General features: G+C 56.6%; 1 protein-coding gene across 1 annotated transcript; it reads left to right on the top strand.

Moving 5' to 3' along the window:
* The first annotated feature begins 3898 nt into the window (after positions 1-3898).
* Positions 3899-13321, top strand: RNF126 (ring finger protein 126). Its single transcript, XM_083879930.1, has 9 exons — positions 3899-4103; positions 6799-6857; positions 8113-8176; positions 8689-8930; positions 9478-9546; positions 9630-9699; positions 9915-10008; positions 10442-10557; positions 10782-13321. Exons 1-9 carry the CDS (start codon positions 4029-4031, stop codon positions 10932-10934), a joined length of 942 nt encoding a protein of 313 aa, XP_083736056.1. The 5' UTR covers positions 3899-4028; the 3' UTR covers positions 10935-13321.
* The last annotated feature ends 320 nt before the right edge of the window (positions 13322-13641 follow it).

Below are 13641 nucleotides of genomic sequence, written 5' to 3'. Positions count from 1 at the left end.
TTCTTTTTGAATCTTTGGTCTCAGTGCCACCAGCTCTGCCCTGAGCTGATAGGAGGGCTCTGGGCTCTGTCCATGCTGGGGAAATGCCAGTGCTTGGAGCCAGGAGGTGCAAGAAGCATGGAGTGGGGACTGGGGATGTGGGAAAGCAGCAGTCAGAACCAGCAAGGTCATCCCATCCCACCCTGCTGCCCAGCCTGGAGAAGCCACCTCTGGCAACATGTGTCTCCCTGAGCAAGGCTCAGCTGTCCCTTGGCTCCAGTTCCACCTCTCCTGTCCACGCACGACGATTTCCAGGCGCCTTAGCGAGCTCCCTGCAGAACAATCCCGTTGGCCACATGGCTGAGCCTGGTGGGGTTGGTCTGGCCGGGCTCAGCCACGCGTGACACAGGCTCTGTGTGTGTGTGTGTGAGTGAGTGAGTGTGAGTGTAAACAAGCTGTGAGTCAGCGCCGGCTGCCGTGCGGGCTCCCAGCACAAACGCTGCCTCCACCGCGGAGAGGGGCAGGAGCAAAGCGAGCCTGGAGGGGAGAGCTGGCAGCGCCGTGGGGCAGCCGTGTGGGGCTGAACTGGGTCCAGCAGAGCCGGGAGTCGGGAAAACCTCCCGGGTCATTAAAGTCTCCTGGCTCCTCGGTGAGGCTGGGGGGAGGCGCTGCAGAAGGAAGCAGAGCTGCACCGGGAAGGGCAGCGGCTGCTCCGCTGATCTTCGCTCCCAGAGCAAGGTGCTGGTTATTGGGGTGGGACAGATGGGCTGGTGGCTGCCCTGCTCCCGTACCAGCCACGGGGAGGACATGGATCCCATTGGCACTGCAATCCCAGCCTTGCCAGCCTGGTGGCCCCGGATGATCCCCATCCCATGGGCCGCTAAAGAGCAGAACCACCACAGGTCACATCCTCCCCAGAACCCACATCTGCCACACAGCCCCTGTCAGCCAAAGAGCCTCATTGCTTGGCCCAGGCTGGCAGTTGTTAGAAAAGCATGTTTTTCACATTAAAATTTCCCTTGAAGAACAATGGTTTAAACCAAGCATAAAAAAGGAAAGAATCCAAAAAGAGAAAAAAAAAGAGAAGGGAAAATTTTTGGTGGAGCCCAAAAGCAGCCCCCTGGGACCTTGAACTTCCCCTGAGCTCCCCTGCCCTGGCTACTCCCAGGGGAAGGTGGGCCAATGAAACAGCACAGCTAGGCCAGGAAGGACCACCAAGATGCCACCAGCCTTTCTGGTCCAGGGATCAGAGCCATGTAAGGCTGGGGACCACCCGCCACCACAGCCTGGTGAGGGGACGGGGCTCAGCCTGTGCCGCTGCTCCAGGGTCACCATGAGCTGCTGGATCACTGCCAGATGGGATCCGGACCCACAGCCTGGAGGTGTGAGGCTCCAGGAGATGAGGTGGGGGATGTAAATCTCCCGATCTGTCTGAGCAAATTCAAAGGAGGCCGATTCAAATCCGCCGTGACACGACTGGCTCGGGGCGGGTAGACAATCCCTGCAGTGTCTGTAAGGAATCTCGCCGCTTTCCTTTGAGTGGCCTCCAATTTATTAATTAAAATAGGCAATTATATATGATGTGGGGTGGAGGGGAGCAGGGAGACCAGCTGCACCAGTTATTCTCACTTGGCAGGAATTGCTCTGGAAGTTGCTCTGGCTGCAGGAGGTGCTTGTGCTTCCCAGGGCTCAAGGCAGAGCCTGGGATGAGCCCATGCCCAGAGCTGCCCCTGTGCCTCCAACACCTGGGCAGTGTGGGGGCTTCAGCTCCACTCACCACTTTCTTTAGGAACACAGGATCCACAGGCCAGGAGGAACCCCTGGACCCCCTGTCTGGGGCTCATATCCCCTGCACTGCTCAGCCCAGGTGGGATGGTGACTCTGAGCCATTGGAAGAACCTCCCACCCTGTCCCATCTCCTCAGACAATGGGAGCCCTTGAATATTTTCCACTGCCCTTCCCAAGCGGGGTGGCTGATTTGGGAGCGGGCTCTGCCTAACAATGACTCGATTCTACCTGGGGAGGTGTCACCTCCTCGTCAGCCCTCTCGGGTGAGGGTGCAGTTTGCCTTTCTGCAGCACCGTGGGAAAATCATTCCCTGGATGACTCAAATTTGCTCGTGAGCAGACGAAGAGGCAGCAGAAGGAAGAGGGGCAGCCAAACACAGAACCCCCAGTCTTGGGGTGCCCGAGCAGCATCAGAGTTGGGGTGTCCATGGGATGCTCATGCCTTCTGTGAGGAGGAATCGTGGCTGGGGCCAAAGTCAGGCCATGGGGCTGTCTGGGGAGAAGGGCAATCCCTTTTCCATGGTCAGCACCAGCAATGGGGAATGGGCAGGGGACTTTGGCTGTAGGTCATGGGCAGAGGCTGCAGTCCTGACGTGGAGGCAAACCCCAAGAGATGAGTGAGAGGCTTTTGGGGGACCTTTCCCACTGCTGTGTGCCCGCAGCACGCTGCCCTTATCTCCATGTGCATTCACATCCGCTGCCATTTGCATCCCAACGAGTGTTGCCACGTTCAGCTTCCACAGCTCCTGCGTCAGGGAATTCCAGAGGGACAAAGTCAGTGGAGCAGGATCCTTCCCCCCCACACCCCACAGGCACTCGGCACCCATTTGATCAAGTGGCAACTTGTCCTCCAGCCGTGAAACAGAGCACTGGAGAACCGCAGGGAAGGAGCTTCCCTTGGGGTGTGAAATGCCCCATCCGGAGCCGCGGGCTCTGCACTGAGGCTCCGGGCTCTGTCTGGCTCCCGGCTGGGCCACGACGCACCGTCTGGACCCACCCCCTGAATAAAAGGGTTACGGGAGCAGCAGTTTCCTCATCACCTGTAAATAAATACCAACGTGCCTTATCAGCGGCCGGGATCATCGATCAGCCGCTGAACTCTGCCAGTGGGTCCCGCTGCTGCAATTCCCACCGAGCCCTCCCGGCTGCTGAGCGGTGACCCAGCGCTGTGTCCCACCGGTGTCCAACCCACATCTCAGCCTGTCCCTGTCCCCCCGAGCGCGGGGAGCAGAGCTCTGCCGAGCTCTCCACGGCTCCTGAGCTGCTCCACAAATCCCTCCCCGGCTCCATCACCCGGCAAAGCTGCAGCAGCAAATCCTGGGCTGCAGATGCCACCTGCTGGGAGCGGGGCTGCTGTGGCTGAGTCGAACCCCAAGACCCCACAAGCCCCGCTATGCAGAACTTTTAAAAATCCCACAGTTCTGCCACTCCAATCGCGCCCCGCAGCCTCCCCCAAAACCTCACAACCGCACTGCGTGGATACCCCATATTCTCCCCAGTCAAACCACCCTAAAACCCCGGCTCGGCAGTGCCACAAAACAGTTCCTGGGGCTTGGGACCCCAGTGAGGGCCAGGCAGATCCTCTGCTCTCTCAAAAGCCGGAGCCTGGCCAAAACGCTGGACCTGAACCGAACCGCGGATGGGATCCCCAGGTCCCAAAAATCTTCTAAACCCCAAAAACCTCCCCAGCACTCCCCAGCATCCAAGCGGCAAGGTCTGGGAGAAACACCCAACCTGAGAGTGTTCTGCCAAAATGGAACATTCCAGTTCCTTTGGGATTATTGCAACTTGAAGCATCTCCCGGGATTTTAACTGGGAATACCCCTATTTCCTCGTTTCGAGGGACTCAACCTCTCCCCACATAATTTTTTCCTCTTCTTTTAAAAATTAAATAAGTAAGTCAGCTTTTGAGCCGATATTTTAAAGCTCGAGGGTCGGTTGGGGCTGAGGGAGGGATCAGAAGGCTGTGGGTGGAGGGGAGAAGGAAGGATGGGGGGGTTCCCGGGATGGGGGGTTCCCAGAACGAGGAGCGGTTCCCGGAATTGGGGATCCAGTCCCGCCGCTTTCCCGGCCACGCCCCATCTCCTGATTTGGTCAAAGCCCCGCCCACTCATATTGTATGACAAAACCACGCCCCCGATTAGCCCCGCCCCGTCAGCCCTCGCGCCCCTCCGTGTTTGCGCCGCGCGATGTCCCCTGTCCCCCCTCGGCCGCCGTCGGCGCCGCGGCGCGCGCGGGGGGCGGGGCCGGCGGGTAGGGAAGATGGCGGAGGCGTCGCCGCAGCCGGGCCGGTTCTTCTGCCACTGCTGCTCGGCCGAGATCGCCCCGCGCCTGCCTGTGAGCGGGGGACCGAGGAGGGGCGGCGGGGAGGGCCGGGAGCGCGGGCAGGGCCGAGCGGCGGCCCCGAGGGGGCGGGCACGTGGGGGCGAGGCCTGAGGGGCCCAGGGGGCCTGAGCGGCGGGGAGGCGGGGGGGTGTTCCGTGGGGCTCCCCCCGGGGCACCGGGGCTCGGGGGCGTTGGGAGGGGCTGGGCGAGCTGTCCGTACCGAGGGAATGGGGCTGAGGCGACGAGGGCAGAGCATCTGCGGAGGGAACGGGCCAGCCTGGCCGAGGGGCAGCGGCTGGGCGGGGGCGGCGCGGCGGGAGGGCCCTTCGGCCCCGTTCGGCCCGGCCGGGAGGGCCCGCGGCGGTTCGAGCGGTCCGGCCGCCCCGCGGGAACGGCCCCGGCTGGGCCCCGCCGCAGAGCCGGGCTGGGGCGGGAGTCCGTCCGGCAGCGGCCCCGGGGCCCCGCTTTGACACCCCCGGGCCGGGCCGAGCAGGCTGATCCCGGCCGGGGCCACGTGCGGCGCCGCGGGCTCTGAGGGGTTTCTCCATTCTCTTTCCGATGGGTTTGATGAACACGAGAAGAGCCCCGCGGTGGTGGCGGCTGGGGCGCAGGGAGGTGCACGGTAATAGGGAGATAGAAGTGCTGTGTAGGCACCTGGGCAGGTGCTTTCATCACACACCAAAATCCGGCGTGTGTGGAGCTCGTCCTGGTGTGGGTGGAAAAGGAGTGTGGGCTGTTGGGGAGGATCTGGTGGATGACTTGCTTCCCTGCTCGGCTTCCTGAGGTGTTAAATGTGATTTGGAGAGTTTTGCTGGTCTCTTCATCCTGACACTTTTCACAGCACCTTGTCCCAAAAGTCATTGCTGGTTGCTGGCACTCAACTTGAAAAGATTCTGAGGACAAGCAGAGCTGTCCCTGGCGGGGGTGGTTGGTTTGTGGTGCATGATTTGTCCTTTTGCCCTCCTGTTTGGGCCAGGGTGGGCCATGCTGGGGGCTCCCTGCTTGTGTGTAAGAGTGAGGACAAGCCCCTGACTGTGCTCCTGCTGAGCACACACGGGCTGTGGGCAGGAGCCAGGAGATAACCCAGAAAAATCTCATTTGTTTCTGTTCAAACAGCCCGTGCTGGGCTGTGCTCACATCTGGTTGTGTGCACTTGCCTGGGTACCCCTGGCTGTACCAGCTGGGCACTCTGGGCCAGGCAGGGAGCAGGTCCTGTGTTTGGGGGCTCAGGTCTGTGAGTTCATGAACTTGTTTTGGGGATCCAGGTCCACTCGGGTTTCACTCACCATCTGCAGGCGCAGTAACCAGAGCTGCCAAAGGAGGGACTCAAACAGAAACAACAAACTTTGACATTTGTGCTGTTCCAGCTGCAGAGGAATGTGCTGATCCCTGTGCTGGGAGCTGGCTGTGAGCACACAGACACACACACAACACACAGCAGCTCCCTGGAGCACAGTGCTCAGGCCAGTCATTCATGTCCACGCCACGTGTGTCCCCACCAGTTTGTGCTGGTGGGAAGCAACTTAAGGGGTTTAATGGGCAGGAGGTTTCATGGGCTGTGGTTCCCTGTGCTCACACAGGAGTTCCTGAGCTCAGACCTCGTGTTGGTGGTGCAGAGATGGTTGTTCCAGAGTGGCAGGTGGGGAAGAAGGAGCAGCCACCTCTCCCAGTCTGTTCCTGAGCCTCAGAGCTCCTGTATCTCCCTGGGCAGATGGGGCACATGCAGTGGCTCTGAGCTGTGCTCCTTCCCTGGGGCTTTATCAGGGTCGGCTGCAGGGGACAGAGAAGGGACCCCAAGGGCTTTATCAACAGCCTCAACTCCTTGGGGGAATCCCTCAGTCTGGCTAAAGGCTGTGCCAATTCCAACACAGCAGCAAAAGGAAGTGGCATTATTTTTAGAAGCTCTTAAATGCCTTCTGTGCTGAGCCCAGCTCTGCCAGCATAGAGATTTGGGGTGGTGTGTGCCTGCTTGGGGCAGGGGGTGGGGTTGGCTCAGTGCTGCTTCTTGAGCACTGGAAAGTGGAACAGTTCCCCTTCAGGGTCTCCAGTGTTCTGCTCTGCTCAGAACAGGATGGTTGTAGAGGATGAATTCCTCACTAACCCCAGGAATTGTGAGGAAGTGGCTGTCACAGGCACTGCACACTGAGCCTGTCTGTCCTGGCATGCTCAGTGCCCAGGGGACTGGGGTGGCAACAGGTCTCTCTAGTGAGCTCTGGGTGTGGGAGTGTGAGGTCCTGGCTGCAGAATGACCTGGAGTGTCCCTGTGTGCTGTGAAACCGAGGCTGTGTTAGTGACAGGGACCAGTCATCCTCCCTGTGCACCACGACCTTGCCAAATCCCTGCTGCCATTCCCAGACTGTTTCCTGCTCCTCAAAACATGCAGCTGCGTCAGAGTCTGAGGGCTGCTGCACAGGGACCGTTGGGGGTTTCACTTTCGCTTCACTGGAACTGCATCAGCTGGTGGCTAATGCTGTGTCTGTCCTGGAGATTAATCAGCATAACCCTCATAATTCTTAAGCTGAGCTCCCACAGGCTCAGGCTGAGCTCTGGCCTCACTGGCTCAGGAAGGCAAAAGTTGGAGTTTGGGGTTGCTCTGGGACCATGGCATGTGCTGGGGATGGCAGACTGCAAGACCCTCCCACCTTTTCACACCCTGCAGCTCTGAGGTACCACATCCTTCTCTCACCCAGTGTGTGTTCTCCTGCAGGACTACATCTGCCCACGGTGTGAGTCTGGTTTTATCGAAGAGCTTCCCGAGGAGCCAAGGTAATGTGCTGCCCCAGGGGCTGGTGCTCCAGTGAGCCCAGGTTGCTTTGCTCTCTTCCTAGTTCAAAGGCAATGTTTGATATAAAATGCACCATTTCTATTGATTCTGCCCCAGCTTTGGCTCACCTTTCCTCACTTTTGGAATGTAGTGCTTTGTTGGCAAAGTTAGCATCCACAGGCCAATCTGCCACGGAAATGCTGAGGGGCAGGGCAGGAATGGTTTGATTTCAAACAAACATAAAGAAGTAGTAGAGAGGCTTTCCAGGTGCTTTGTGGTAGCTCTGACCTGATCTGAGTCATTAGGGCAGAGAGAACCCCAGAGAGAGGGATCTGGGAATGGTGAGCGCATGGACACCTCGTGTAAGTAGTGACTGTGTTGGGGATGAATAGCAAAATGTTGTGGCTGAGACTTTGGACTCTGCCCTGGGGCAGTGAGGTTTGCGTTTCTGTGCCGCTCTGCTGCCGCTGCCGCTGGTGGCAGAAGCAGCAGAAATGTCTTAAAATGTTTCAGTTGTGTTTGTAGGGCCCCAGTTGTGACCAGCTCCAGGACAAGCTGTGGGCAGTGCAGGGGCCAGGGGCAATGGGTGTTGCTGCCTGATGATTGCAGTAGTCTGCATGGCCTGGGGCTTCTGCACTGAGCAGGTGATGTTTGGTTTGACCACGACAGCCCTGGAGCCTGGAAATCCATCCTGCCTGTTTTGGTGATTCCCTGTGACCTTGGGAGAGTCACAGAGTTGCTGAACCTCAGTGGTTTCGGTACCATGAATGCAAAGCCTGGTTCTGAGCAGGAAATGTTCCTGCAGCTCTGAAAGCAGAAGTCTGACAACATTTAGAGTTTTCTCAATATCCTGAGCCTGAGGTTACGTGCCTCTGCAGTAGAGAAGTTTCTTTGAGTCAAGATTAGACTTACATGTCTTGGGGTCACAGCGATCAGCATTTGTGCCTTAAGTCTTCCTGGTGCTCTGGAGGATTAGCTGGTGTGTTTGAGATGGATTGTGGGGGAAATCCTTGCTTGAACATCATAGTTCAAGCACTTGTCTGCAGCCTCATGAGATCTAATAGGGTAGGGAGAAATGGGTGAGCATGTGGGAAAATGAAAGGTTCGGGAAGGGAATGTTGATGCAGGCAATCAGAAAATCAGCAGCTGAGGGAGGACCAGGTTCTGTTGAGCTGCCTCTGCCGTGGGATGGGAGGGGGGCAGAAAAGCCTTGGAAGCTGCTATGAGAAGATTACCAGTGCTCTTCATTCCCCATAGGAATGCTGACAATGAGACCAGCTCCTCTACGTCAGCCCCTGATCAGAGCAGGCATCCTTTTGAGGTAAGCAAATCCTTTTTCTCTTCCAACACCTCCTGAAGCTTTGCTGTTGGATTTTTGTTGAGTATTTTTCCAATGGTGCGTTGTTTAAACGTTCCCCAGATCATGACAGAATTTGGAAAGGAGGAATTAATATCCTCCACATGCTGCTCCTGAAATCTCTGCATACCATATTTTTACTGCGTGTGTTATGTAGGACCATCACTTGTAGCCGATTCCTGTCGTGAGGGGGCTCAGCAGGATTTGGAAAGCAGGATTTGGGTGTGTTGCTATGCAGTAGCCTCAGCTCGGAAGCAGCAGTGACACACCAAAGAGAAACCAGGGAACTGCGATTATTTCTGTCTTCATGTGCAGTTCCAGTGTCTGTTCCTCATTGAGGGCACTGGTCCCAGTGTCACCCCAGGCCTGGGGTTTGCTGTGGGCAGCTGCTGGGAGGCCGTGGGAGCCAAGGGCTGTTCCTCCTTTTATCACAATCTGTTCTCTGCATTCCCTCCCTTCCTCTCTCTCTCTCCCAGAATGTGGATCAGCACTTGTTCACCTTGCCCCAGAGCTATGGCCAGTTTGCTTTCGGGTTCTTTGACGACAGCTTCGAATTTCCCTTCGCACCCAACGTGCAGCCGGAAGACAACCGGGACTCGGAGAACCGGCGGGAGCGCGAGCACCAGTCCCGGCACCGCTACGGCGCCCGGCAGCCCCGCGCCCGCCTGGCCACGCGCCGAGCCTCGGGCAGGCACGAGGGTGTCCCCACACTGGAAGGGTGAGAACTGCTCTGTGATGTGGGGAGGGAGCCCCATTGCTCCTCACCTTTTCTCCTGGTTTATGGGAACAGCGTCCCGAGGCTCTCCAGCACTGCCGTGGGTGCCGTCTGTGTCCCACCTGAGCCTGTTGGCAGCTCCTGCTTGGGGTCTGTTTGGGGCCGTTTCAGCTGAATGGTGACATGGACTGTGGCTGGGAGTTTGTCCTGTAGTGGGAAAATATTCCCTGGTTGTTGCCAGGTCTTGCAAAAATGCTGTACTTGCTGTGAGGGGAAACAGAAGAGAACACCAGACAGTGTTTGTGTAAGTGCATCCTGGGAACCACTTACCATCATGTCAGGAATTGTCCCCTTATGAATCCAATACTGAAACTTTATCAGTCACTGATCACTCCATAAGCTGTCATTGCAATTGCTGTAGGGTATTTTTAATTGCCTCCAACAATGTGACAGTGTTCAGCTTATTCAGCCTCTCCCTCCACGCTGGGGTGCTGGGCTGGGAGCCAGCAAACTTTAATTCTTACACAATCCTGGTTTTCTTGTCTTTCAGAATTATCCAGCAGCTGGTCAATGGAATTATTGCACCGACCACAATTCCAAACCTAGGCCTGGGCCCTTGGTGAGTTGGAGGATGTGCTGCTCTCTCTGACAGTGTCTCGTTGGTGCTCCAGGATGAACTCACTTGCTGTCCTTGCTCTTCAGGGGAGTCCTGCACTCAAATCCGATGGACTATGCCTGGGGTGCCAATGGCCTGGATGCAATTATCACACAGGTAAAACTGGGATTCACTGCATTCTTCATCCTCCTGTGTGGTGCTGCAGGAGGGGCAGCACCTGTGGTGGTGCAGGGAATGAGGGGCTGGGGGGTCAGGAATGGGACAGGGTCCACAGTGTGGGGTCCAAGTGCCCTGGCTCAGGAAACGAGTGGATTCTTCATGCTGCTGGGCTCACCTCTCTCTTCTGCCTGCCCGGCCGGTTGTTTTTCCAGTTACTGAATCAGTTTGAAAACACTGGACCGCCGCCAGCAGACAAAGAAAAGATCCAGGCCCTCCCCACCATACAGATCACACAGGAGCACGTAGGTATGTATCTGCTCCATGGTGTCCTGCACAGAGTGCTCCCTGAAAGCTCTGTGTAATGTTTTCTTGGGACTTGAATTTTGTCTGTTTGTACGTTTGAGGCATAAAACATTTCAAAGTGGGCAGAGAGCTGAAGGGGCTCTGTTACATTCACACAAAAAAAGAGCAGTGTAGGCTGGATGGATTTGCCCTGGGGAGGTTGTGAGAAGTTCAGTGTGGATAGAAATGGAAAAGCAGAAGGGGAGGATGAGGCATACCCAGGGCAGGGGGAGGTGGGGTGACAGTGTGGGGACTGCAGAGCACCAGGCTTTCCTCCTGACAGGGCTGGAGCAGTGGTGGGGAAGGGGAGAAGGATGATGAGTCCTGAGTCGGGGGCTTTGCGCGTCGTTCTCTCCTCCTTTGCTCAGCTGGGCTTGGCTTTCCCTGTGCGGTGCAGATTCCGGGTTGGAGTGCCCTGTGTGTAAGGAAGATTACACAGTCGGGGAGAACGTGCGGCAGTTACCGTGCAATCACCTGTTCCACGACGGCTGCATCGTCCCGTGGCTGGAGCAGGTGAGTGTGGGCTGGTGCCTGGGGCGTGCAGCACTGGGGAATTTGTCTGGTCCTGCTCCCCTCTGTAAATATTTTCCTACCTCCATGATGAGGCCTGAGCACGAGCAGCCTGTGGTCAGAGGATGGAGTTTCACCCCAGCCCATTCCTCAAGTGCTGCTCCCCTATTGTGTTTCTAATCCCATTTCCCGTATTTCTTGTTTTGTTTTTTGTCTGCTCCCCAAAGCATGACACGTGTCCCGTCTGCCGGAAAAGTTTAAGTGGACAAAACACTGCCACAAACCCCCCAGGACTCACAGGGATGAACTTCTCGTCATCCTCCTCCTCCTCCTCTTCCTCCAGCTCACCAAGTAATGAAAACTCATCGAACAACTCATGAATCTTAACGCACCCTCTGTCCCCGGGGCCCTTCCACTGTTCCCCTTCCCTCCCTGGCCACCGTGAGCAGCCAAAGGGGCTTCCAGAGCAGAGTGAGGGGAGGGGACGAGGCAGGAGCAGTGCCCCCAGAATTTCCTTTTGATTTCTGAAGACACGGAGACTCTAGGTCCTTCAGAGATGAGAAGCCTCAAGTTCTGTGATGAAAAAGGGGGGAAAGAGCTCTGTCTGTCAATAAAAACATCCTCTTTGCGTGGACTTTACCCATTGCAGTGCGAGGCTGCTGCGCTCCCCGGCTGGGAACCCCGAGGTGCTGAGCGAGTGGTTGAATCCCGAATGGAAAGGTTGTTTGTATGGGTTTGAATTTGAGATCCCTTTCTTTTATTTCTTTTGCTCCTCCTCCCCTTGGATACTATCTTTTCTGCTTTGGAGATTGAAGTCTAAAATGGAAGCATAAGGATACTGCCTCCCCCCAGGATCGCCATCTGGGGAGGACCAATAGCTGTCACTGAAACAGGAACTCTCAAGTAGACCCTGGGATCCTTCCCTGTCCTATCTCATGTCCCATTTATTTCTCTTTATAACCTCGCCCGCTGATACTCAACACTGAAAGGGGTTTTTATAATCTTAAATTATTACTGTTGTCAATAAATGGACATTTTAGCTCTGCGAGCCGTTATGCATGATTTGAGGAAAGCTACAGGGTAAGCTCTGAGGCCACCAAGCTGTCCTGCCTTCCCTGGGCAGACTGGGCCTCTCTGAACCCTCCTGCGTGCTCGGAGTTCCAGTGGGAGCCACTGCCAGCCTGTGGATCACTGCACAGGTACCCAAGGATCATAGCTGGAAGCATCGTCGCCTGGTGTTTTCTATTTTTTACACCTTCTTCCCCTTATGGTCCTGCCCCCCTCGCAGCCAGGGCAGGCTGTTCTGCTGGGCCAACACAGGACTGGGTGTGCAGCAGAATGAGGACCAGCAAATCTCATTGTGACCGAGTAATTACCAGGAAAACAACATTTTGGAGAAAAAAAAAATGTATTGCAAAGCTACTTAAAATAGAGCTGATTAAAGCAAGGAGAGAGGGACAAATATCCAGGTATGTTTGTGACTCAGTTTCTGTGACCGAGCTGGAGCTCAGAGAATGACAAGAATGTCACTGGAGCAGGCAGTGACTCCCTGCCATGTCCCTGCTTCCTGGGCCCTGGGGCATGAGAGGAGGAGGAGCTCTCACCATCCATCACTCTCACTGGGACCCCCTTCCCGTCACAGGGACCTGGGGTGGTCAGAAGGTCTCCTAAAGGGCTTGGGGGTCTGTGATGATGCCACATGTTGGGACTGCTCTGTGACAGAGGCCAGAGCAGACAAGGGAGAACCTGCCCCTGTGGGATCTGACAGGGAAGTGGGTGCAGGGCTTGGCGGTTTGGGGGTTTCCCTGCCTCTCCCTTGGCTTTTGGGGCCCTTGGAGTGGGCTGGGGGTGGCTCCGGCAGAGCTTGGGTGTCTCTTTTAAAGCAGCATCACCCCAGGACCTGGCCCTTCCATCTCTGAGAAGAGATGAACCTCCTATAGTTGGGGGGAAGGATGGTTTGGCCTTTCTTGAGCCATTTCAGAACACAAGAAGTTGGTTTGTTGGAGAAAGTGTCACCAGCGGTGCCAGGGCCAGGGGGTGGCAGGGAACAACTTGCCTGGACTGTTTTTCTTCCTTGGCTTGGCCGGGCAGCGTGGCAGCGCCTTTCATCTCACAGAAGGGTTTATCTCGGGACTGGTGTGTCGGGGTTAATGGCTCATCCTCTGCCAAGGGTTGAGCCAGAAGCCTGGGCTGGTGAGGTGGGTGGCAGCCAGAAGGTCCCAGCTGAACATGCACGTGTCCATCGGCTGACTCGACACCAAGGGAAAGCTTTGCTGTTAAGTTGCCAAAACAAGAGACCTGGAAAAACCTTCCCTCTCTCACTGTTTCAGCTGTGAAAGGGGGTTCCTAGCTCCCCCAGGTGCTTGGGGATGATTTCTCATGTGTGAGCAGTGCTCGGATGTGTTTCAAGTGGATCGAGCGAAGTCCTGGGTGGGTGCATAGCAGCTGCTGCCCACCTGGCAGGGGCTCACCACAGTCACCACATGGTTAATACAGTGGCTGTTCCCTCTCACACTCGTCTGGAGCTGGTTGGGTCAGAAATGGAACGAGTTTGGTGGTTTTTGCTGGGGCCATTGCTCTGTCTGACGTGACAGTGACCGGGATGCTGGGCCTGGCCACAGCAGATGTGAGGTGGCACAAGGATGTACCCTGACCAGAGGCTGAGGTGCAGGTGCTATTCCTGGCCATGGTGCCCTCCAGGTGAGGAGCTGGTCCTCACCACTGTCCACTGTCCCACCCCTGTTTCTGCTGGGGATGAGGGCATGGAGCTGGGCTACAGAACTGACTGGCAATGGCTGTGGCCAGGGGCAGCCCCAGAGCTGTGTTTGCCTAAGGATCTGGGCTGACTTCTGCTCCTCCTGCTTCCTCCTTTGTGCCACTGAACCGCCACTGCTGTTTTCCTGCAGGGTGGGTGGGGGTCGATGAAAAGCTGGATGTGGCAAAGGACCAACTGGGCTCCCTGCCAATGGCAGCAGCGATGACACTGGTGGCTGCAGCCACAACCACGCGGGAGCCAATCCCTCTCATCCCAAGCCAAGTTCACCATCAAAGCTCCAAGACCTGCTCCTGTTCCATACCATGAACACA

This window comes from Zosterops lateralis (genome assembly GCF_965231275.1).
Source record: "Zosterops lateralis genome assembly, chromosome: 29".
NCBI classification, from domain to species: domain Eukaryota; kingdom Metazoa; phylum Chordata; class Aves; order Passeriformes; family Zosteropidae; genus Zosterops; species Zosterops lateralis.
This window is presented reverse-complemented; position numbering and strand designations above follow the sequence as displayed.